This window comes from Panthera pardus, unplaced genomic scaffold (genome assembly GCF_024362965.1).
Source record: "Panthera pardus isolate Hobbes unplaced genomic scaffold, ASM2436296v1 HiC_scaffold_12, whole genome shotgun sequence".
In the NCBI taxonomy this organism is placed as follows: Eukaryota; Metazoa; Chordata; class Mammalia; order Carnivora; family Felidae; genus Panthera; species Panthera pardus.
In genome coordinates, this window is record NW_026526677.1 from 66,848,517 (window position 1) to 66,874,499 (window position 25,983).

General features: G+C 36.1%; 1 protein-coding gene across 28 annotated transcripts in view; it reads right to left on the reverse strand.

Moving 5' to 3' along the window:
* DLG2 (discs large MAGUK scaffold protein 2) overlaps positions 1-25,983 on the reverse strand; it is a 2,072,859-nt gene that overhangs the window by 477,924 nt on the left and 1,568,952 nt on the right. For all 28 annotated transcript variants that reach the window (XM_019450186.2, XM_019450181.2, XM_019450179.2 and 25 more), the window contains one exon: positions 8,982-9,118. In XM_019450186.2, coding sequence (XP_019305731.2) covers positions 8,982-9,118 — 137 coding nt within the window. The remainder of the gene's footprint in view (positions 1-8,981; positions 9,119-25,983) is intronic.

The window sequence follows — 25,983 nt, forward strand, 5'->3', positions numbered from 1 at the left end:
AAATAGGAAACAATAATAGCTATCTTTGGAAAATATTTTCTTATTTTTTCATCTTTTCAGTAAGATCATGCATTAGTTTTGGTTAGAATCAAATTAACTCTATACTTATTTATTTATTCATGTTTTTATTTTATTTTTGAGAAATAGACAGAGTGTGAGTAGGGGAGGGGCAGAGAGAGAGAAGGCTCCAGGCTCCAAGCTGCCAGCACAGAGCCTGATGTGGGGCTCAAACTCATTAACCGCGAGATCATGCCCTGAGCTGAAGTCGAACTCTTAACCTACTGAGCCACCCAGGCGCCCCAAATTAACTCTATATTTTCAGTGAACAACAAAAAAAGCTTCAAATAAGAACAGAAACAAAGTGCAGTGGTTTCATTATGAAGCACACATAACAAGATCTCATGAGTGTTAAAACAAATTGGAATAGAAAAGAAGGAAGTTGGTTTCTCACGCCCAGTGAATTGAAATGACTTAATTTAAGAATAGCCATATTTTAAACCTAGAGGTTTCTAGAAATGAAGGTAATTTGGCATAATGAGAGTGAATTTTAAATGTAGCATAACATCTAGTTTTAATCCCTGGATTCATGAATTTTGGTCAGTTAACACATTTATTGAGCCTTCATTTTCTTATATGCAAAATGGGGATAATACTAATTCATTTGTTGATTTACTTGCATTTGGAGAAAGAAGGGATACTATGATTGGGAAAATACACTGTGTAAAATAAAGCAGTATACAATCATCAAACATCACAATCACACACAGTGCTTTTGCTAAACCTGCTGCTGAAAATAGTTTCTTTGTGTTCAGGGCTCCTTGTGTGAAAATCATCACCCCCTACCTTCTACAACACTTACTTTTGCAATGCCTCTTCCCTGCTTAAGACTAATCTTCTCAAGGGCAATGATTAGCTTGTTCTTCTTCTTCTTATTATTTGTTACACAATGTGACAGCAGTTTCAGGTGTACAACATAGTGATTCAACAGGTTTCTACACTATGCTTTGCTCACCACAAGTGTAGCTACCATCTGTCACCATGCAACACACTTACTGCAACACAATTACAGTATCATTGACTATATTCTCTATGGTATACCTTTTATTCCCCTAACTTATTCACTCCATAATGGAAGCCTGTATCTCCCACTTTCCTTCACAGATTTTGCTTATCCCCCATCTCTCTAATTAGAGTGTTTTTGTCTTTGTACTCCCCAACTGATGCACTATAAATAATGGGCACTTAATAAATGTTGAAACAATTAGGTAAGTTAAAAATAACAATGTGGTATTCGAAAGGAAGAGCTATCACAATTGCCTATTTTATAGGAAGAATGAAGCATTCATATTAAGTTTTATTTATTTATTTTTGAAGGAGGCTCTATGCCTAGCATGGAGCCCAAGTCAGGACCTGCACCGACAACCCTGAGGTCAAGACCCGAGCTGAGAACAAGAGTCAGACACTTAACTGACCCCAGGCACCCCAAGTTTCTATTTTACATTTGTGTTGAGTCAGAGAGGAAAGGGTAAGAAAAGAAGGTCATTCAACAAACAGCACATATTTATGGGCCACTCACTCTGTGGCAGGTATGAGACATAAGGATGAAAGCCGGTACAGAATGTGAACACTGGGTCACATCACATTATAAGGGACACAAGCTCCAGCAGTGTTAATTTCTTCCTCCTCCATAATTGTTGATGCATTTCTTAACTTTTTATTCCATATATAGACAGAACAAGCAACAATGATGTTTTGACTGACTCTAGCTTCCTCTACAGCAGTAGTCACCAAAATGAACAGTATGATATGAACCCCAAGGCAACCCACTGGATACATGAAGAAGTATCTGAACTTCTATTAATATTTATCACACTGATTTTCATCTTTCTATTTTTATGTACATTTTAAAAATGTGCATCATGTATTAGCAGTGTGATATATGTGTGCAATTTAAAGTAGAGAAATATACATATATTAGAGGCAACTTTTTGTGTTTTTGATGGAATGTGCTATTAAAATAATTTTAAAACTATTGCTCTGTAGTAGGTACCAATATATGTTACCTAGAGAGCAAATTCTATAAACAGTTATTAAACAAATATAAGCAAAATAAAAAAAAATAATATAATGGCTTTAATACTTAAGTAAAATAGGTCACTACATTTGCAGTGAATTGTTACTTTATTACATTTGAGAAAAGTTAGAACACAGTCCAAGAAATAATTCTCCAGATTGTTTCTCCTGGTGTTTCAGAAAGTACCCTAACTGCAGAGGACAAAATTTGAAGTGTGAACTATTTCTAAATGCCCTTTAGTCCATTGTTGGAAAATTCTAAATGATGCTGTACCTACCAGCTTGACAGAATGAGGGTTACCACCAAAGTCACCCTCGGGAGAAGCACTGGAACAGCAGCAGAGCAGGCTAGAATGTGAAGAGGATCAAGGAAGGACTGTGGTTCTTAACCTGGCTACACCCTGGAATCACTGGGAAAACTTAAAAAAAAAAAATGAAGTACAGCACCTACCTCGGAGATTCTGATTTGATTATGCAGGGTTGACTGAGGCCTGGGCCTCCATAGTGATCTTAGCATGAGATTCAAATATGAAAGCAAGATTAAAAACCAGAAGGGCTGACTAAACTTGTGGAAGGAATGTGGCTTTGGGACATTGAAATCTAGGTCTGAATCTGATTTCCAAATTTATTAGTTATGTCATATTGGGAATCCCTTTGTCATTTCTGAGCTCTAACTTTCTCTTCTGGAAAATAAGAATAACAGAAATGACTGCCCTATCCATCTCTTAGGTGTTAGAGGGAGGGCTGTGTGGGTGCTGCAGGTGAAAGGCTCTTTCATGTGCCAGTGGCAGGAAAGAGTGAGCGCCCCAATCTTGAGTTCTGCTCAGGTAATGATCCTAGGATCACGGGATTAAGCCCTACCTCAGACTCTGAACTGAGCATGGACCCTGCTTGGGATTCTCTCTCTCTCTCTCTCTCTCTCTCTCTCTCTCTGTCTCCCTTTGCCCATTTCCCCCATTAATGATCTCTCTCTCTAAAAAAATAAATAAATAAAAATTCTACATATTTGCATTGTCTTCGAGATGATTTTCTTATTAATATTTGGGTGAAACTAGGCGATTTTGTGAATCATCAAAAAGAATAATGTAAATCGTTCAGAAAATTGTATTGTTTCCACTCACATTCTCTAAATTCACTCAATGTCCTCAAATAGGATATTAATTTTGAAATAAGAATAAGATCTGCTCACACACAGCACATCCAGAGGATATTCTATTGAACACTACTAGTTCTAAGTGTTCCATGAACTTCATTTTAAGAAAAGGGTTCCTTACTAAAATAGGTTGGAATAGTGTTCAAGTTAAGTTAGTTCCTTGACTATAGGACTTCACCAACCTTTCAATGTACTTAAGTTCATTGAGAATATGTAAAAGAGGTGAGATAAAGGTTGTAGAATTCCCCAAACTTATGTGACCACTGATCCTTTTTGTGGGACACGGTAATGAGATCAATATTTAAAAGACATTAGGAAACACTGATCCAAGGCACTGTTGCCATGGTATAGAGGCCAAAACAGAAGAGCAAAGATGTACATGACTTGTCCAAGGTCAATTGGGTCAGTTAATTCTAGCTGCCTGGGACTTGAATTCAGTTATCCTGTCTCTGAGTCCACTGTCTTTCCACTTGACTTCAGTGCCTCTGTTACCTTCTCCTTGTCTACAGCTTCCCTTTAAGGAAAGAAAACATAGACTTATTTTCTGCAAATAAAGTAAAAGTTCTCTGACAACTTTTTTTCTTTGTATGTCAAGCAAAGGTTATGGAAACAAGTGACTAAGACTATACATAAAGTTTCAATACTGTGTGATGAGGGTTTTGACAATTAACAGCTCACGTTATACCTGTAAAGAAGAGTCAGATGACCCTGGATTCGAAGTTTCTGGTATCGTGTAGAAAAACAATGAAGATGATCACATTTCTGTAATAAATGTGGCCCTATGCATCATATTGATAGAGCTTAATAAAAACCAGTGTGCATAAATATGTGAATGAATTTAAAAATTATCAATACTGTTAATCTCTGACCATCCGTTCCAAGAAATCAAGGCCAACAGCTAATCTATTTAGTCTACAATTACAACACTAAACTACAGGTACAATCCGTAAAAATCAGATGTCATTGTCATTTGACAAAATAAAAAACAAAATCTAGTGAATGATAATAAGGGCCAAGCAGCAAGGGAATTTAAAAAATATATTATTTTGATAAAGGGAACATATACTATTCTGGGTGTCCCATGAAACATCAGAGGCCTGACATTAAAAAAAGTCATTTTACTTGGGTACTTGGGTGCTTGGGTGGCTCAGTCCGTTAAGCATGTGGCTTTGCTCAGGTCATGATCTCACAGTTTGTGAGTTTGGGCCCCCCTTCAGGTGAGCTTGAGCCCCACTTTGGGTGAGCCCCACTTCTCTTTCTCCCCCTCTTCTCTCTGTCTCTTCCTCACTTGCACTCAAAAAATAAAAAGTCATCTTACTTGAAACACTAAAAGTCTTATTGCAAAGGTGATAACCAGGGTAATTTTTTCTTTATAGTAGAATAAATGTAAAGGTCAGATGTGACAGGGGCGCCTGGGTGGCTCAGGAGACCAACTTTGGCTCAGGTCATGATCTTGCGATTCCTGGGTTCAAACCCCATGTCAAGCGCTGGGCTGATAGCTCAGAGCCTGAAGCCTCCTTCTGGTTCTGTGTCTCCCTCCCTTTCTGCCCCTCCCCCGCTTACACTCTGTCTCTCTCACAAAAATAAATGAACATTAAGAAAATAATTAAAAACAAAGGTCAGATGCTACAATGTTGTCTGTGGTTTTCAAAGTGGGGCGATAACATTCTGAGGAATTAAAAGTTTTGTAAAAGGGTAATCTATTTATTGAAGATAAATGGATATGTGGTAAAATTTAGTGCAAGAGTGAGAGAAACGTAAAATTTAGTGCAAGAGTGAGAGAAGCTGTGTAAAGCATCTTAAAAGACTGAGTGGGGGAGAAGTGGCAAGATCTAACTTTTCAAACAAATGCAGAAGAGGAATTCGTCTTTACCTTTCTGTTTCCAAGGGACAGAGCTATGAATAAAACAAGAAATGCACAGAGAAATGTATTTTGATACAATTTTAAGAAAAGAAAATCTAATGATGGCTGGTATTTAATGGATAGTTTCCAAAAAGCATTAAGTTCTCAACTCTTCATCTGTTCTAGCAGAGGTGAGGGACTACTTCGCATTTCCATTTTGTAGCTTCTGATGTACCAAATGAGTTGGAATAAGATAACATCTAAGACAAACACTTTTCAATTCTGACATATATGAAGTACTTAAGGGGAAAAAAAGTACCCACCATTGATGGTATGAGGAAATTCATGGAATTTCACTTTAGACCAGTTTGCTTACAGAACTATGAATGAATAACATACAGGGAAAGTTTTCCTAAGAAGTGAGAGGAGGGAGTGGTGCAAATTGCTTTACAAAGAATATCTATTTAGAGAAAAATATACAGAGTGTGGTACAGCTGGTAAATCACAGAATCCAAATTATTTGCACCGCCTTTGGGGGAGGAGAGTGGAAAAGGACAAAGGTAATGATGATACGAATGTAGATAATAAAGAGAAAAGGTGGTGGAAAGGATTGACAGAAGGAGAGCATTAATAAATATTTTTGGGTTGAAGCCAGATAATTGGTCCTTTGGGAGCACTTCTGGGATTTTTTTTATTCTTTTCCCCAGCATTATTTTTCTTTCAGAATATTATAAAATGAATCATTTTCTTTCATTTCTAGATTCCGTTTTGCAGTTGCCTTGGAAGTACTAATTATGTTTTCCTTACATAAGAGAGGAGAGGCCTATTATTGTTGAAAGTTCATTTTTGTAAAAAAATATGCTTTAAAACTCAAAATAGTTAAAGATTATGTCTCAGCTTTTTTTGAAATCATTACATGTACGATGAATATCAAGAAAATGGTAATGGAAAAATAGCATGGTGCCTGGAAAATCCTTTATCAGAATTATTTAGACTTTGAGGGTTTTTTTGTTTTTTAAGAATTTTAAAGTAAAGCTAGACATTTAAACAGAACTTCAGGAAATCAGCACATAGCATCTAGCATGATATTATCATAGCAGCAGCTGAAGAAATACCAAAAGAGTTGTCTACAACCAAACACTTACAGAATAATGAGTCTAAGGTCAAATGTGTCATTAATGAGTCATTAATTTAGAATGAAACTGTTCTCTCCATTTCTCAAAGTTAGTGCTGTATAAAAGATGGATACCGTGGCTTATTTTATTCATGAGTCAATAAACAATAAAGTTCATATTCTTGAGAGAAGTTGTTAGGTCTTATACCTTGAAAATACTTTTCTGGTTCAGAAGATATAACATCATAAAAAATAACTTTTACATTAAAGGCAAAAACAAAAACAAGAATAAAACAAAACAAAACAAAACAAAAAAACAACTAACAACCAGCAAACCAAAAAATGCAGACTGTCTCAAGAATAAAAATAGTAGTTCTACTGTACAGCATAGTGGCTACTGCTAAACAATAATGTATTCCATACTTAAAATTTACCAAGAGGGTAGATCTTACATTAATTGTTCTCACCACATACAAGCACAAAAGAATAATAGTAGGAGTGAAAAAAAGCTTTGAGAAATGGTGAATATATTTATGGCCTTGATAATGATGATGGTTTCTTGGGTATATAATTAACACCCAAATTCATGGACCTGTATACAGTAAGTATGTAAAGCTTTTTATATGTCAACCATACAACAACAGCAACAAAAAGGTTTAAAAAAAAGAAAATGATAGCGACCAGGTGGTAAAGAAGCCAAAACTCCTAGTTGCAACTTTGAAGTCATTAATGCCACATTTTTCGCCCATCCACTTTGCCCATACATTTTCTCCTTCCTATGTTCCTTCCTATGTAGTGGTTATTGCCTGGGACGTGGTAAAGTATTCAACATATTACTTGTTAAATAAAGGAATTAATGAATGACTGAATGAAAGATAAAAAAAGGAAGGAAAGAATTGACCGACAAATTCTAGAAAACAAATCACAGCCCATGCTTGGTGGTGACAAGCCAGAGTGCCTGGATTTGAAATCCAGTTCTGTCCATTGTTAACTATACGACCATGGACAAGTTAATAAACATCTCCATACCTCAGTTCCTTTTTGTTTATATAGAATAGGTTGCTGTGATAAACATATATTATAAAAAATGACTTTTAAGGACATGGAACATGCCAAATAAATACTAGTTATCAAGATTATTATAAAGGTCTTATTCAGAAAATTCAACACCAAGGTCACTGACAACTATGAAACTAGACAAATGGGGCTAAAGACAAGCTGTCTAAAGCCCAGGGAAGTGGGCATAATGCACTGTGAGGTTCAACCTCCAAAACTTGCACATCACAGAAACCGCAGTTCTGTCAAGAATATAGGTTGATCTTTTCCAAATGTGTGTTGGAGATAATGGCTCCTTGCAGAGATTAGAGGCTATGTTTTACAAGGGCAGACATATGACTAGAAATGAGTATACTTATCTTACTTGAGAGCTCTCTTCTATTAATTTTCTGTATTTGATGATTATCTTGTAGATTTTGTATAAAACAGTAAATGGAGATAAAGAAGTTTTATTAAGTGCAATCCCAAATTTTTACTGCTTATATGCTGCCTTAATTTTGCTTTAATTTATCATATAACTCCATGACTTAGAAAGGGCAGCCATGTGTTAGTGTCAGTCATTGCTCAAGGCTCCTGAAGCATGTAGACAGCTGGCAAATAAAATAGCTGTAAAAATTCTGTCTGAGGGGAGAGGAGGAAGGGATCCATTTACACATGTGACAGAAGTCATATATTTTAACTTTATTTTTTATTTTTTTAAATTTACATCCAAATTAGTTAGTATACAGTGAAGCAATGATTTCAGGAGTAGATTCCTTAATGCCCCTTACCCATTTAGTCCATCCCCCCTCCCACAACCCCTCCAGCAACCCTCAGTTTGTTTTCCATATTTATGAGTTTCTTTTGTTTTGTCCCCCTCCCTATTTTTATATTATTTTTGTTTCCCTTCCCTTATGTTCATCTGTTTTGTCTCTTAAAGTCCTCATATGAGACACAGAAATCATATAATGAATTGTGGGAAATCGGGGACTGTTTATACTGTCTACACTGTTGAATAAGGGACCACAGGGAGACACTGAAATGTACCTATCAATAAACCAGATAGTGGAGTCCTCTTTGTTATGTAAAGCCCACCTCTCCAGCAGTTTGAATATGACACTCTCTGGCTAATGGGTTACATTGGAAAAAAAAAAAAACAAAAAACAAAACATAATCTCTGTGTCTTGCTGTATCTACAAAAACTAGTGACAATTCAGATTTGTTTTTAAAATGTCAATAAAGCAGATACAATTGAAATTTCCCACCACAAAATCTGCTCTCCCTTCTGTCCTATTTCTGCCAGCAATCACTTTTATGAATTAAATGTGGCCATTCTCCCGAATTCATATGTTGAAGTTCTAACCCCCAATATGACTATACTTGGAGATAGAGTCTTTAGACAGTAATTAAGGTTATTAATTAAATGAGGTAAGGGTGTAGTCCTAATCCGATAGGACTGGGGGCCTCGTAAGAAGAGAAAGAGAGATCTCTCTCTCAGCGTAAGCACAGAGAAAGGCCATCTGAGGATGCAACAAGAAGATGGTTGTCTGCAAGCAGGAAGAGAGATCTCACCAGGACCTGAATGGGTCAGAACCTTGACCTTGAACTTCCCAGCTTCCAGAACTCTGAGTAAAATAAATTTTTCATTGTGGAAGTCACCTTGTCTATGGTATTTTGTTATGACAGCCTGAACTAACACAGTCACACATTGGGAAACAAGAGCTTTATAAATACACACATAGTTTTGCATGAGTCACACTTACCATTAGCAGTCTATCTCCCACTTGCAACCTTCCATCTTTCTGTGCAGCTCCCCCATCTATAATTTTGGTTACATAAATGCTGTTGTCTCCGGGAATGTGTTGGTTCCCCACACCTCCTGCAATACTGAAGCCTAAACCTATGGGAAAGAAACGGAAAAAACAAAAGCATTTTTTTTTTAAGAAAATACAATTAGCCATATTAAAACAGTCTAAAAAAATTAATCCTCAGTTTACTACAACAGTAATAAATGATAGTAAGGATTCTACTTCAATTGATTTTGTTCTTTAAATATTTGAAAGTTTATTGATTAATGCTAAGGAGGCAAAGCTTTTGTAGTCAAGCCCACGTGGTCATTAGTTTTGTTCTATTCCAAGACTGTACACCTAACTGTTGTTGCCTAGACAATTAGCTCATAATGGGTGACTGGCCAGAATAGGGATCAGGCAAAAGGATGTGGAAGAATCCTAGGTGAGCTGGGCAAAGCCCAAGTACAGCCCTGTACTGTTGAGTTTATGAGCTCTTCGTTGTTGTTGTTACTCTAGCAAAGAGAACAGAAGTATTGCCAATCATCTGGGTAGAGACCTAGATACTCTTGATATTTCAAGATTAAAAGCACAGCTATTAGAAAATTCCACAAATTCTGAGACAAGAGCCACAAGGAAGATACATTAGATATTTATGTAATCATTTCAGAGAGAAGGTAAGGCAAAAAGAAATGAGATGCTTGTCTTTTGTATTTTCTTCTGCGTCCACCCTGTCATACTTTCATACTTCCTGGCACTTATTAACTGATAGTAAGACTTGTAACGCACAAGAAATTAATCATTCCTGCACAAAGTCTAAAGAAGCAAAAATAGATCATATAGTGTGACTCTATTATTTTTATAACAAATTACAGAATATCAGATCATTTTAAACATGGCTGTTTCCAATTTTGAGAGATAAATGTATACTGTAGTATAGCTGACAAAACTTTTATTTATATTAAACTATGGAATGATAAAAATAGAGTTATTTTAAAAATCTTTATGGAGCCATTTTCAAAGAATGACTGATAGACTTTTTAAAGTGTAAAAATAAAAAAAATCCTTTTCAGAATATGATTGACTACAATTCAGTGCAATACTTGTAGCACATTTATTCATTACATTTCAAATTATAATAATTACCAGCAAATTACTCATAAAGATATAAATCAAAGGATTTGTTACTAAAGGCATAGGAAATTTCTGTAACTTACTTGGCTTAAGAAATTTTTTTTTAACAAAACATCCACCTAGCTATCTTGTTTAAAAAAAAAAACATACCCATTTTACAATAAAATAATCATGAAATTTTTTGGCACTTTATATGACAACAATGAAACTACTTAAATAAACTCCATTTCCACTACACTTTTATTGAATAAATGTTGAATAGGGTTCTTAATGGCAAAAATGATTAGATAATGGAGAAATAATGGCATAGTAAATTATAAAGTAACACCTCTGAAATTACATTTGAAATGAAATAATTTTTTGTTAAATTAACTATAATAGTTGTTGAAATAAATGGAAAATGGATTTAAATTGATAGGGCAATTAAAATAATTATTACCTAATTTCCTACTTAAAGTGGGTAATTATTCTTTATTGATGCTTTGACATCTCATAGATCTATAAATATATTTACCTCAGATTTAAAGAATTTGTTTTTGAGCAAAACATGACCAAGCAAGTAAAATGCTCCCAATTAGCTTTTCCTATGAAATTTAAAATACATTTCACCTTATATTTTCAAAACGGTTATTTTACATTTATATATTATTATAGATGAATTAAAAAATAAATTTATAAAAGTTTTATACCTGCATGCTAGGATAAATCTACTGCATTTGTAATTGTACAGAAGTCATTTCAAACTGTCAAGAAAAGGTTAAGATATATTTGGGGACTCTGATTTACATCCACTATAATAATAGTAAATGCCACAGGCTGACTGAGTTACAGAAGAGCTAAGGAAACAAATTACCACCATAAATAAGGTTAAGTCCAACAAAGGGAGTAACTATGCAGTTGACATGTGAAGCTGAAGATTGTACCAAGGCAATAAAATCACTATACTGTAGACATAAACATATCAGCTAAAAAGGAAATATTTTATCCCTTGAAATTAGGTTTAAATACTTCTTTTTAACTGGTGACTCTGCTCAAGGTGAAACAAGCTATTTTTATTAAGAACAAGAAAATGTTTCTGAGGGTACAGAATTGGAAATTTTCCTTGATTTCTCTGACTTTGATGGAACATGGATACATTGAAAAGTAATCAGCATTTAATCAACACTCAGCCATATACTTGATATTTAATTCAACATAAGTAAATATGTAGCTTATGTCTACAACCAGAACACAACTTTATTTACTGGTGGGGGTATCCATCTGTGTTATAAGATTGAACCTGTCCCCATTCATTCAACAAACATCTCCTGAGTACCTGCTATGAGTTGTATAAGCAGTTTCTATCAAGTGTAGTCAATATAATGTAAAGGAAGGGATTGACCAAAACACTATAGAGATAGACATCCATATGAGTGAGTGTGGTTGAACCTGGCTGAAGCAATATAATAAGCCTAGATGGTACCAATGATTTTTGGAGGAATACTTGATGAAGACAAATATGGGCTAAAACACTGAGCAATCCAAACTTATCAGTTCGGAGGCACTGGGTGTTTCTTGCATATACAGTGTTAAAGCAGGGTCAGATGCCTATGTTATAGGACCATTCTATTCCCTCATTAGGTAATATTCTCTTCCTTTATTCCAGTCTAGACACACTTGTAGCCTTGATACTTCTCCAACACGGTGGACATACTCCTACCTTACAGCATTTGCTTTAGCTGTTTCCTCTGCCTGGAATATACTTCCTTCAGGGTTTTGTTCAAATCTTGATTTCTCTAGGATCCTGAACCTCACTTCCTATTTAATACTGTCTTCTAACCATATACCCCACTTTTGTATACTGATCTACTTTTCATTTTTCCTTAGCACTTATCACCTTGTAACATATGTCACCCATATAGTTTATTTTTTTTATTGTCAGTCTCCTTGATGAAAATATAAAATCCATAAAAACAGGGATTTTTGTCATTTTATTTTATGCAATAGAACAAGGCCAGTTATATAGTGACCTAATAATTATGTATTAAAGGAATGAATGAGGGGCGCTTGGATGGCTCAGTCGGTTAAGCGTCCTTCTTCAGCTCTGGTCATGTTCTCATGGTTTGTGAGTTCGAGCCTCATGTAGGGCTCAGTGCTGACAGCTCAGAGCCTGGAGCCTGCTTCGGATTCTGTGTCTTTCTCTTTCTCTGTGCCTCCCCTGCTTGTGCTCTGTCTTTCTCAAAAATAAATAAACATTAGAAAAAATTTAAAAAAATAAAAAAGGAATGAATAATGAACAATGAATAAACATATTAATATAAGACGAGGAAGAAAGCCTCCCCTAAGAGATGAAGCTTGTGGCCTTAATGAACAAGGAACAGCTAAAAAAGTGGACACTGTTGGTTGGAGTGGATAATTGTATGAGGCACTACATGCCTCAGGTGAAGTCTGATCTCTGTCCCGAGTCTGCACAGAGTTTATGCCAACCACTGAGCAGGCAATGGGGCAACAGCAGACCCAGCTTCACATCCTGATTCCTTCATCAACTGACTATATAAATTGGAGCCACAATGGTCTCGTCTGTGATAAAGGAGTAAGTATATCCATGTTCCATAGTAGTTAGCACATAAAAGATGCTTGATAAATAAAAATTCTCTGCTCTCAATAAGCTCTCAGGTTGCCTTGAGAAAAAGATATTTAAACACCTTGACATGATTTAACTGGCTAGAACGAGTTCTATAATGGCACTAGTGTTATGTGAGCCCAGAGGAGAACATGACTTACTTAGAGGAAGAGAAGAATCAACAAGAGGTTTAGGAATTGGGCTGAGCTTTGAAGGTTAATTTAAAACCAATAACAGAGAACACACCTTTCAAACCAACACATCCTCTGGATTCCCGGCTGACAAAAGGACTAACAAGTCAGCTGCCCTAACTTACATTACACAATGCTCATAAAATCCTGGCTTTCCGGGGCTGGAAATTGAGACAGAAACGCCTGGCAAACACTCAACATATGTACTTAAAATAAGCCAGAAAGGTTTCTAACAAGATAAATACAGTGAGGATTATGAAGATGTAAGTAAAGAGCACTACAAATAGCAAAAACATTGATTTTACAGAGGTGACCAATTTATAGAATTGATCATCATTTTGGAAATTAGCATCCATTTTGAAGAAATGGCCCTGGACCATCAGGTAATGACAAACTAATCATTTATAAAACAGTGAAAACAGTTGGTAGGTCTCACCAAAAACACTGACCTTAACATAATCTACTGTGGAATGTTTGGCTATTAAGAATAGTACTAAACATGCCTATGCATGTGCCAGTAATAAACAAAGCTGACACAGAAATATATAAATATTAAAATCACAAAGGGAAGTAAAATTAGTGGATGTTTCTGAATGCGAGTAAAGAAAACAAACAGGTGAAACTTAAACACCTAATTCCCGAGGCAATTAAAAACCGATGTGTTTGACAAACGCGTGATGTGCAAACAGAAATCCGGGATTACACCTATCGTCTACAGCTGGGTTTCTCTTTCCATATTTCTTGCATATCCCCACCAAAGTGAAACTCCTCAGGTTAAGAAAGCAGGAAAAGACCTCTCTGACCTCAGCCGTAGCAATTTCTTACTTGACACATCCCCAAAGGCAAGGGAATTAAAAGCAAAAATGAACTACTGGGACCTTATGAAGATAAAAAGTTTCTGCACAGCAAAGGAAACAACCAACAAAACTAAAAGGCAACCAGCGGAGTGGGAAAAGATATTTTCAAATGACATATCAGACAAAGGGCTAGTATCCAAAATCTATAAAGAGCTCACCAAACTCCACACCCAAAAAACAAATAACCCAGTGAAGAAATGGGCAGAAAACATGAATAGACACTTCTCTAAAGAAGACATCCAGACGGCCAACAGGCACATGAAAAGATGCTCAACGTCGCTCCTCATCAGGGAAACACAAATCAAAACCACACTCAGATATCACCTCAAGCCAGTCAGAGTGGCCAAAATGAACAAATCAGGAGACTATAGATGCTGGAGAGGATGTGGAGAAACGGGAACCCTCTTGCATTGTTGGTGGGAATGCAAATTGGTGCAGCCACTCTGGAAAACAGTGTGGAGGTTCCTCAAAAAATTAAAAATAGACCTACCCTATGGCCCAGCAACAGCACTGCTAGGAATTTACCCAAGGGATACAGGAGTACTGATGCATAGGGGCACTTGTACCCCAATGTTTATAGCAGCACTCTCAACAATAGCCAAATTATGGAAAGAGCCTAAATGTCCATCAACTGATGAATGGATAAAGAAACTGTGGTTTATATACACAATGGAGTACTACGTGGCAATGAGAAAGAATGAAATATGGCCTTTTGTAGCAACGTGGATGGAACTGGAGAGCGTTATGCTAAGTGAAATAAGCCATACAGAGAAAGACAGATACCATATGGTTTCACTCTTAGGTGGATCCTGAGAAACTTAACAGAAACCCATGGGAGAGGGAAAGGAAAAAAAAAAAAAAAGAGGTTAGAGTGGAAGAGAGCCAAAGCCTAAGGGACTCTTAAAAACTGAGGACAAACTGAGGGTTGATGGGGGGTGGGAGGGAGGGTAGGGTGGGTGATGGGTATTGAGGAGGCCACCTTTTGGGATGAGCACTGGGTGAACCAATTTGACAACAAACTTCATATATCGAAAAAAAAAAAAAAAAGAAACTCCTCAGGTTAGCATAGGACATTCAGGCATAGGAAAAGGAATGTCTGAATCTTGTTAAAACCTTTAATTTAACCTTGTTCCACACAAAACCTTTTCTTCATGCTATAAAGTAGAGCAAGAGGAGGAAGAGATCATGGTTCACCCTTTTCCGTTGTTGCCTGCCTACACTGGAGAGCAGGTGTTAATGAGGGGTGGGGAACTGAAAGCAAAATTCTTGGCAGCAGAGACTGATGCATTGTGCTTGAGAAGCTCAGAATAAAAACTCAAATGTTTCAAAGAGTTGTACCATTACAGTGTTCCAAGATATTTATTGTGGGCGTAAAGAATTAATCCCCATGATGTCTTATAACCATTCAATAACTTGGTTCAACTTCATTTTATCTGACTTTACCAGGAGAATACTCTTGGGGCTTCTCCAAACAACTAAATATTATTAAGCAGTCTGTTTCTTCAGAGTTTATCTAGGATCTGCTAGGTAAGGTGTTTACTGCTTTACAGAAAACATTCTGTACATTCTGACTACATGTTTTTAGTAAAGGAAACAGAATCCGTCCTGAACCCTGGCTTAGAAAAGACCTGTTTTAGAAAACACCCACCCATGAAGTCATTTTAGCTTCGAAATGTGCAAGCATTTCAGTTAAAAAACAACACACAAAACTTTACCTGTGAATCTGGTCCACACAGATAACAGACTATTTGACATCTCTTCCCCTCCAGAAAGATAACTTTGCTTAGATAAATACCAAAAATGCACATTTCATTTTAATTTGAAAGACTAATTAATCTCACTGGGCACTGTTGGCATGGTTAATTAAAAGCCAAAGCTTTGTTTACTCACTTTCTGGATTCTCCCTGTGTCCAAAAGACAAAATTTAGGGTTGAATGAAGTGGTTCTGTTTAAAATTCCATGGCACTGGCTAAGCATGCTCAATTCTGCTTAAAGAATCTCTCACAGATCACCCAAGTAACTTAACAGAGTCAATTTTCCAAACTTTTTCTCTATGTACCTCAAAATTCCCACTCATTCTTTTAGCACATCACTTTGACTATTTTATTGTGAAAAGTCCCGTGTTTTATTGTTTTTCTCATTCATTTTTTTTCTAAACCTAAACCTTCCCTTCTACTCTGGAACTTTACTCATTATTTCTCCCCCCAGCACCCAATATTAAACTTTTTACCGTGATGTTTTTCTTCTTTGGCTTTGACCCTGCCTCTGTCCTAGCCTGAGAACATCTAACCTTGAACTTCCCCCAGCCTCCTCACTGTTAAGCACTGAAGCTTTTACACGGTTACCTACAGTTAATGTTAACCTTAAAAACAAATCTGCCAGTTATTTTACCAGCAAAAAATGAGTTTATGTGGCAATAGAAGAGAAATGCAATTCAGAACAAACAAGCTATAGCAAAACCATAGGCAAGTCTGGAGAACAAAGGAGAGAAGCACTCTTTTGTAGAGGAAAGGAGAAATTTGGAAGGGCTGTTATAAACAAAAAGCTTATTGGAGTAAACTGGGAGTATAGTGACTTTTCATTGGCTGAGTTGAGAGCCTCTCAGTGATTGGGCTGTTGCCAGGGGAAAAGGAAAAGCTTTATTCCTTCTGCTGGGATACAAAAGTAGCAGCTAAAGTCCAAAGGCCTTGCAAGGTATATCTTTCCTTTTGGGTCTGCAATTGACCACAAGCGTTAGGCATGAGAGCTCCCCCTTCTGGCCTCTCGACTCTATTTTAGTGGTTTTTCTAATTTTCACCTTGCTGTTTTCTTCTTCTTTTTTCTTAAATATTTATTTTTACTTTTGAGAGAAAGAGAGAGGGAGAGAGAGAGAGAGAGAGAAACAGAGTGTGAGCAGGGGACGGGAAGAGATTGGGGAGATACAGAATCCAAAGCAGGCTCCAGGTTCTTAGCTGTTAGCACAGAGTTGGGCTCAGGACTTGAACCCACAAACCTTGAGATCATGACCTGAGCTGAAGTTGGATGCTTAACTGACTAAGCCACCCAGACGTGCCAGCACCACATTACTGTTTTCTTATCAGAAACATTCTTCTCAATCTTTATCCATCTTGCTCAATACATCACAACTGACTCAAGTGGCATCTGCTGAGTTGAACTATGTCTCATCAAAAAATATGTTACAGTCCTAGGTAACTGGTGACTTTGAATGTGACTTTATTTGGAAACACGGTCTTTGCAGATGTAATCAATTTACGATGAGTTTATGCTGACTATACTTTCTTAGTAAGAAGATGAAAATTTAGACACAGAAACAGACACACAGGAAACAGTGCAAGTGATGACAAAGGCAGAGGTTGTGGTGATGTATCTATAAACTTAAAAGTGCCAAGGACTGCAAGCGACCACTGAAAAAGAGACATGGAACAAACTCTCTCAGGGCTCTCCAGAGGAATAAATCTTGCTGATACCTTGATCTCAGATCTAGGCTCCAGAATGTTGAGAAGATAACTTTCTGTTGCTTCAAGTCACCCAGTTTGTGGTAATTTGTTACAGTAGTCCCAGTAAACTAAGACAGCATCTAATCTTTATGGTCTGAGTGGTTGTGCATATCTATCTCCTTTCTTTCCAATGGAAATCTTACTTATTATTTATTTATTTTTATTTTTTGTTTTAGTGTCATTCTCTCCTGTGAAGATGACTGAGGTAACTACGAACCAGTTCCAGCAGGCAAAGAGCCCAGCCAGTAATACAGAATTTTCTTCCAAAAGGCCAGAAAAATTTTGATGGGCCTTTGCTCTTTCTGCATTACATAAAACATTACCTATTGCTTTTTCATTCCTATACTCACATGAGATTGCCCTGTTTCTTCTCTATTTCTCTTACTACTTCTCTCCTCATTTTATTTATCTTCATTTTATTGCTGTAAAACAGTGATTCTCAGAATGTGATCCTCATACCAGTGGCATTAGCATCATGTAGGAGCTTGTTGGATTTGCAAAATTGAGGGCCCATGCCAGATATCCTGAATCAGAAACCTCAGGGATGCGTGCTAAATTTAATGACCATCACTCTAAAATAATATTCTCCAAAGTATATTCCACAAAATCTCATTCTCTCTATACTCTCTTTCTTGTCTCATTTACCATGGCTAGGTGTCCAAACTTCCTGTACCTCCAACACTCTTTCAGGCTTGATTTCTCGCCTTAAACTCCTAAGCTTGAAAGAATGCACTCGTAACTTCCCTTCAAAACTGACCTCCTTTCCTGTCTTCTGTGTTTTCCAATTAAATTAATATTTCAGATTGAACTGGAAGCTGTTTAATGTTTGACATCACACTTATTCACCAGTAGATCCCAGAGACTATTATAATATCTGGCAGACAGTTACTGGGCAATATTTATTGTAATAAAGTATAATACAGTAGTTATTATGTTTTGTCAGAAGCCTCAGTGAATATTATATTTATATAATATAATATGCATACTCTTTCTCACTATTCCTTATTTCCTGCTACTAAGCTTCCCCCAGGCAAGATGACCTTGCTGTAGTGTTTTGATTTAGCTTGTGTTGTTACCCTTGTTCTCCGCATTTGAAATACCTTCACCAACTTAATTTTCAAGAACACTCAGGTCTTTGCCAACTCAAACTCACAAGGGTCTTCATTTCTAAGTTGAACTTCAGTAGAACCAATGATATATATCAGCCTTTTCACTTCTATTTCAATAGAATGAGTTAACCAATTCAACAAACATTTATTGATGACTAGCCTAAACAATGTGATTATATCAGTGAATCAGAGATCTATGGTTCTTTCTAGAGGAGGGTAGGACAAGAAATGAGAAAAACCAAACCACGTCAGTGTGGGAAATGTTGGTAGGAGAGGAACAGGGGCTACGGGCACACAGAGGTGGGTTGCCTATCTTGAGTGTCAGAGAAGGCTGACTGGAGGTCCTAATATCCAATCTGAGACCTGGAAGATGAAAGTGACACAGGATAAAAAGGAGGAATTGGGGAGAGAACATCCTGCAGAGGGAAAAATGCATTAAAAGACCCACAGTTTGAGAAAATGAAAATAATTCAGGGGAAAGCAACAAATAGTCTTTAGCAAAATACTAGCTCCAAGAGAAGAAACTAACTTTTGTACTCACCAATGTACACTTAGTCCCTGGACTGAACCTAAGAAATAGTTTGGGATAAATGAATGACTGGGGACAGGAAGACACTTTCTCCACTGAATTAGGAGGGAAGACAAAAGGATGACACAGATAAAGGTTAGATAATAGGTTTAATGTCAGGACACTAAAGGAGCTCTCATCTTCAATTTACTCTGATAACAAGAAATTATGCTTGTTTGAAATTAAGCCAAGAATGAGGGAATTAGTGAGGTTAGAGATTTGAAGAAAGTGCAGAAGTTTGAAAGAGCTATTATAGAAAATAGAAGGGATAATTGATTAGAGAAATTCAGAAAAATTACAAGGAATTGTTGATTGTCTAATTAATGACTACGAATTAATGATTGCACTATTCTGATATGTATTTTTTTTTTCCTTTAGCAATTGTCTGGGTATAAGCATAGAAAGTTTAAGTAGTTAGATTAAGTAACTTTATAAAATAATCTTTTTGTGCTTTGATTTTCTCCAACTAAATTATATGATCCTAGAAAGCAGGAGTTGCATAAAATAGACCATATTTAGCATGGCACTCGCATATAGTAATTTCTCAATAAATAGTTTAATGATTGAATTCTTAAAAGACCAAATGACCATATGACATAGGTATTATTTTAAATTTAAAGCATATCACATTAACAGAGATGTGTACACTTCAGCTGAGTACTTTACTCAATAAAAAAAAATGCACCAAAATAACTCATAGTGAATATTTTTAATGTGCCAATAACTATGTTGAATGCCTAAGAATTAATGGAGAGTACATCAGTGTCTATTTTGTTTAAAGGAACAATAGAAAAATATAAAAATATTTACTCTGTTAACTCCAAGAATGATCAACATAACTTGCTTTCATCCTTATAAATGAAATACTAGTTCCAATCATAGTTGACTGCTCATGGGGCCATATGACAGAATGTAATTAGATGCTTTCTTACTGTTTTACAGTCTGTTTTATTGTACTTGAAATGGAATATCTTCCATGCTTTCAGCATTGAAATATAACCTAAGTGATAGACACTGCCTCTACCTATCAACTGCATCTGTCTGTGTGGTTTTCCCAGGTCAATTCTAGCTGCCAGTGCAAACCAAGGTCATTAACATTCACCTCTGAATAAAAGCCATCAAAGTAAATGATGATTTAAAAGATGTAAAAATTATCTCACATGTTGAAGATTGATGGGAATGTCCTAGCTGGCAGGGTTGTTGCTGGGGAAAGCAGACTGGAAAACATGAAGGGTTAATTGAATAGGTCTCTGCAAAGTCTTTCCTAATCCCCACCCTTTTAAATTTAAAGTAATCTCTCTCCATGACCACATAGAATGCTATCTTCTAATGACACATCATTTTCTACATTTAATTATAGTTATTTAAAGGAAGTTTTGATATTTAGAACAGGTAATAGCTGGTGTAGTATGGACACTAACTAACCAGAAAAGTTACCTGCCATAAACAATTGCTATGGTATGTACCATCTAACTGCCAGCTGTGCCGTAAAAAAATTTCATCCCCCCCTCTATGCTGACAGTTATCATTTTGAAGGTAGAGGGAATAATAATGCTTTTATCTATGTTCTCCAGGCATGTTATAAATGAAGTAGATATTTCAAAATTAATTTTTAAAATCAGTTAATGAATTAAAGATCACTGAATACTTTTTTCATGAGCATGCCTTAATTGTGCAGGGAAAGGGTTCAGGTTAGTAAAATAAAGTGGTAGGTTATTTCATTCATTCACTAAAAACACTCAGTTCTACTCGCTATTAGTTTTCTAGGGCTGCCAGAACAAAGTGCCACAAACTGGAATCCTTAACAGAAATTTTTCGTCTGAGAATTCTGAAGATCAGAAGTGCAGATCAAGGCATCAGCAGGGGCAATTCCTCCTGAGGACTGTGGAGGAAAATCTGCTTCCTGTCTCTCTCCTAGTTTATGGTGGATTGCTGGCCATCTTTGGAATTCCTTGTGTTATAGGAATATGCCCCCCCCCCCCCAAATTCTGCCTTCATCTTCACATGATGTCCCCTGTGTGTGTGTGATCCTGTGTCCAACTTTCCTCTTTTTATAAGGATACCAGTCGTATCAGATTAGGGCCCACCATAATGACCTCATTCTAACTTGATCATCAGCAAAAACCCTATTTTCAATTAAGAATATATATACACAGGTACTATGATTTAAGAATTCAAAATATTTTGAGAGGACTCAATTCAGTACATGACATCAGCACTGGGAAAGATAAACATGAAGAGGACACAGTTCCTGTCCTCAAGGAGCTCATAAACCAGTGCTTCAGAGGAATGGCAGACAGTAAGGTCAGGGAAAAGTTTTTGGAGACAGTGATAGTGGAGCTGAGTCCTGTTAAATGGCTAGAAGAAGAGAGACATGGAGAGCAATTCCAAGCAGTAAGAGGAATTCTAGGCACTGAGAAGAATTCTAAGCAGAACTTCTAGAAAAGTATACACAGCCTTGATCATTACAGTCAAAGGAGCCAAGCCAATGGGTTATGAGGAGATAATAAGAAGAGAAGCTAAGTGAAATAGAGGCTCATAAGGTTCCAGAGGTGCTGTGTTAAGAAGTCTGGACACAGGGCGCCTGGGTGGCTCAGTTGGTTAAGCGTCCGACTTCAGCTCAGGTCACGATCTCGCGATCTGCGAGTTCGAGCCCCGCGTCGGGCACTGGGCTGATGGCTCAGAGCCTGGAGCCTGCTTCCGATTCTGTGTCTCCCTCTCTCTCTGCCCCTCCCCCGTTCATGCTGTGTCTCTCTCTGTCTCAAAAATAAATAAACGTTAAAAAAAATTAAAAAAAAAAAGAAGTCTGGACACTGTATTAGGGGCAATGGAAAGCCTTTGAAGAGTTTTAAGGAGGGGAACGACATGACCAGGTTTGACCTCTTAATTGTCCTCATTAGTGGTGGCTGTTGTTTGAAAATACATTAAATTGTAATCTGTGTGGTCAAGACGATGTTCTATTTTTTATAATAAAGCATAATTTACTTCTTTCTCACATTTTGGTGTTTTGTTCTTCACTATATTCAGTTATCACTCATTAAAACACATTTTGGAGAAACTTTTTTTTCTCAATACTATGTTCATGATCTAGTTTGAAACATATTAGCTTTTTCTGGTCCCCCCTCCCTGTTCCTTCTTTGTCACAGCCTATTCATAAAACTAAACTTTGAAATTTAAAAATATAACATCCACAGGCAGTTGTAATCTGTTAAGAATCTAAACAGTTAACCCTAAATTCAGAAATTCATTTATCAGCATATTGTAATTCATCAGTTTCAAATGGGCATTTTCAGCAGATATCTGGTCTCAGTGTTTCATTTGATTATCCTTATGGGTCTCTTTGCAAAGGAGATAATTGGAAAATCTAGATTCAGCTTGGGTCCTATGAAAGAGTGAGAATTACGTAATTGAAATAATTACACAAGTACCTCTTTTTGCAAGGACATTTTACTCACCATCAAACAATGACGAACTTACTATCGGACAGATTTATAAAGTGGTTCACCAATATTTCCAGAATTTATTGTATGATTTCAGACATGCCAAAGAAAATGTTTGGAACCACTGAGTAACAGAGATTCCCTTATTACATTACCTATGACAAGTGCTAATGTCTTCAATTGTACAACAACTGAAGTAACATAACTTTGCCATAAAATCTGTTTAATTAAAGATGAAATATATTTTATATCAAGTTCTCTGATCTTTATAAAAATCTATTCTATGTTACATAACTAGTTGCACAAAACATGCAGCATGTGCCTTTGGCTTTAATCTTATACTTTCATCCAAGTAGGTTTAATTTTCACAAAGATATACTGTTATATATTTGCATCTTTTTAAGGATTAACAATGCTGAGAGAGAAGAACAAAGCAGGAGGCATCACACTTCCTGATTTCAAGCTATACTATATAGCTGTAGTAACCAAAACAGTATGGTATTGGCATTAAAACAGACAAATAGGTTAGTGGATCAGAATCGAAATACTAGAGGTAAATCCAAGCATTGTCACCTAATGCTTGACAAGTGAGTCAAGAATACTTAATGGAGAAAAGACAGTCTAATAAATGGTGCTGGAAAAAATATGGATATTCACATTAAAAAGAATGAAACTTTTGACCATTATCTTATACCACTCACAAAATTTATTTTGAAGTTGACTAAAGGCTTAAAAGTAAGACTTGAAACCATGAACTCCTAGAAGAAAGCATAGGGAAAAAAGTTTCTTGACTTGTGTCTTGACAATAATTTTTTGGAGATGACACTTAAAGCACAAACAACAAATTAAAAAATAAAAAGGTGAGACTATATCAAACTAAAAAGTTTTTTCACAAAAAGAAACAATCAAGAAAGTGAAAAGACAATGTATAGAATGGGAAAAAAATATTTGCGAACTATATATCTGATAAGGGGTTGATATCCAAAATATATAAAAATCTCAGAAAACTCAATAGAGAAAAAAAACACACAAACAAATGGGTAAAAGACTTGAATAGTTATTTTTCCAAAGAAGATATACAAATGACCAAAAGATACATGTAAAGATGCTCAACATCACTGGTCATTAGGGAAATGCAAACCAAAACCACAATGAGATATCATCTCACACCTTTTAGAATGGCCATCACCAAAAGATAAGAGATAACAAATGCTGGCAAGGATGTGCACTCTTGGTGGGATTGTATATCAGTATAGCCACTATGAAAAATAGTATTGAGAATCCTCAAAAAAAAAAAAAAAAAAAGAAATACTGTATGGTCCAGTAATTCCACTTCTGGGAATATATCATAAAAACAACACTAACTCAGGGTGTTTGGGTGGCTCAGTCAGTTCAGCATCTGACTCATGATTTTGGCTCAGGTCATGACTCATGGTTTGTGGATTCAAGCCCTGCATCGAGCTCTGCACTGGCAGAGTGAATTGCAATTCTCTCACTCCCTCTCTCTCTGCCCCTTCCCTGCTCTCTCTCTCTCAAAATAAATAAACTTTAAAAAGAAGACAAACACTAACTCAAAATGTAGTTCCCACCCCCATGTTCATAGCATCATTATTTACAATAGCTAAGACATGGAAATAATCTAAGTGTCTATTGATGATGAATGGATAAAGAAGTTGCTTTACACACACACACACACACACACACACACACACACACACACACACACTGGAATATTATCACAGCCATGAAATATTATTCATCCATGAAAAATAATGAAATCCTGTTATTTGCAACAACATGGATGAATCTTAAGAATATTATGCTAAGTGAAATAAGTTAAAGAAAAATACTTTATTATCTCACTTTTTATGTGAAATCTAAAAAAAAAATTAAAAAAACGCATAGAGAAAGAGATCAGATTTATGGTTACTAGAGGCAGGGGAGTTTCTGGAGGTGGGCTTGGAGGAAGGTAGTCAAAAGATACAAACTTCCAATTATAAGGTAAATAAGTACTGATGAAATTTACATCACAATGATTATAGTTAACATTGCAGTATCATATATAGGAAAACTCATAAGACAGTAAATCCTGGGGCACCTGGGTGGCTCAGTTGGTTAAGCGTTTGACTCTTGGTTTAGGCTAGGTCATGATCTCATGGTTCATGGGTTCAAGTCCCACATCGAGCTCTGGGCTGGCAGTGTGCAGTCTGCTTGGGATTCTCTTTATCTCCCTCTCTCTGCCCCTCCTCCCTCGCTCATGTACATGTACATGCATGCACTCTCAAAATAAATAAATAAACTTAAAAAAAAGAGAGTAAACCTAAGAGTTTTCACTACAAGGGAAAATAAGTTTTGTTTTATTTTTGTTTTTATTGTTTCTAAATACGATGGTAAGTGTTAACTAAACATATTCCAGTAATCACTTCACAATATGTGTAGGTCAAACCACTATGCTGCAAACCTTAAATTTTTACAGTGATGTATGTCAACACCATCCCAATAAAACTAGAAAAAAAGAAATGCCATGATAAAACAGCAAATGGATTTTTGGGAAGAATTCACTTACTTTCATCAGGTCTGTTTCCTAATATGTAAGATTGATATAATAATATATGCCATGGATACTGTGTGGTATAGTAGAAAGATTACTGGCACAAACTTTGGTTCTACCATTTAAAAGCTGTATGACTTTGTAACAAGTTGTTAAGCTACTCTCAGCATCAGTTTTATCAGGGCGATAATAGTTATCTCATAGTATTATAATGAAAATTAATTATAATGTACAAGAAGAAACCACACAGTGTAAGTATTAGTATTCAAAGAATATCAATTCCCTTTCCCTCTCAAAATTGTAATGAGAGTCAAATGTGATTATATTTTTTTAAAAACTGTAAATCACATATGCTTATAGAGACTTTATGTATTATTAATGTATAAAGAATAAAATACTAAAATATAAAATTAGCTATCAGACACAAAGCTATGAGATCATCTGTCACATCAATGTGTATTTTATTTTAAAAACTCTCTTAAAATACTGTCATTCACCATGAGAATTGGGTTTACCCATGGAAGAAAATGAAGTTACAGATCTGGGTTCTAATACTTTGCTCTTACATTATATTCTTAGTGAATCCTCTCCAGTTACTCTACACCTGGGTAAGTTGGAGTTCTTTAACTTTATCAGGATTCCACAAATACATAATGTGAAATTTAATTAATAATGTCTGTACGTTTGGAACTGTGCTGGAATTGGCAGAAAAATTCCAAAGGTACAGAAACTATAAATATATCTCAATGACTGACACAACTAACTCATAACTTTTAAAGTTATAGGTTCATGCTATCTGAGGCAGCTGTGGGCAGATGGAGATTTAATAAGGGTTTGGCTTAATCACTGCTCTAGAACAGCCTTCACTCTCAAAAGGATCATCAAATACTTTTTATAAGTGTATTGGAGAAAATTAGAGAAATAGCAACTTAATAATAACTATGGTACAATCAATAATGTGATCAGAGCTTTCTGTGTGTGTGTGTGTGTGTGTGTGTGTGTGTGTGTGTAAGAGCTTTAACTTTTTTA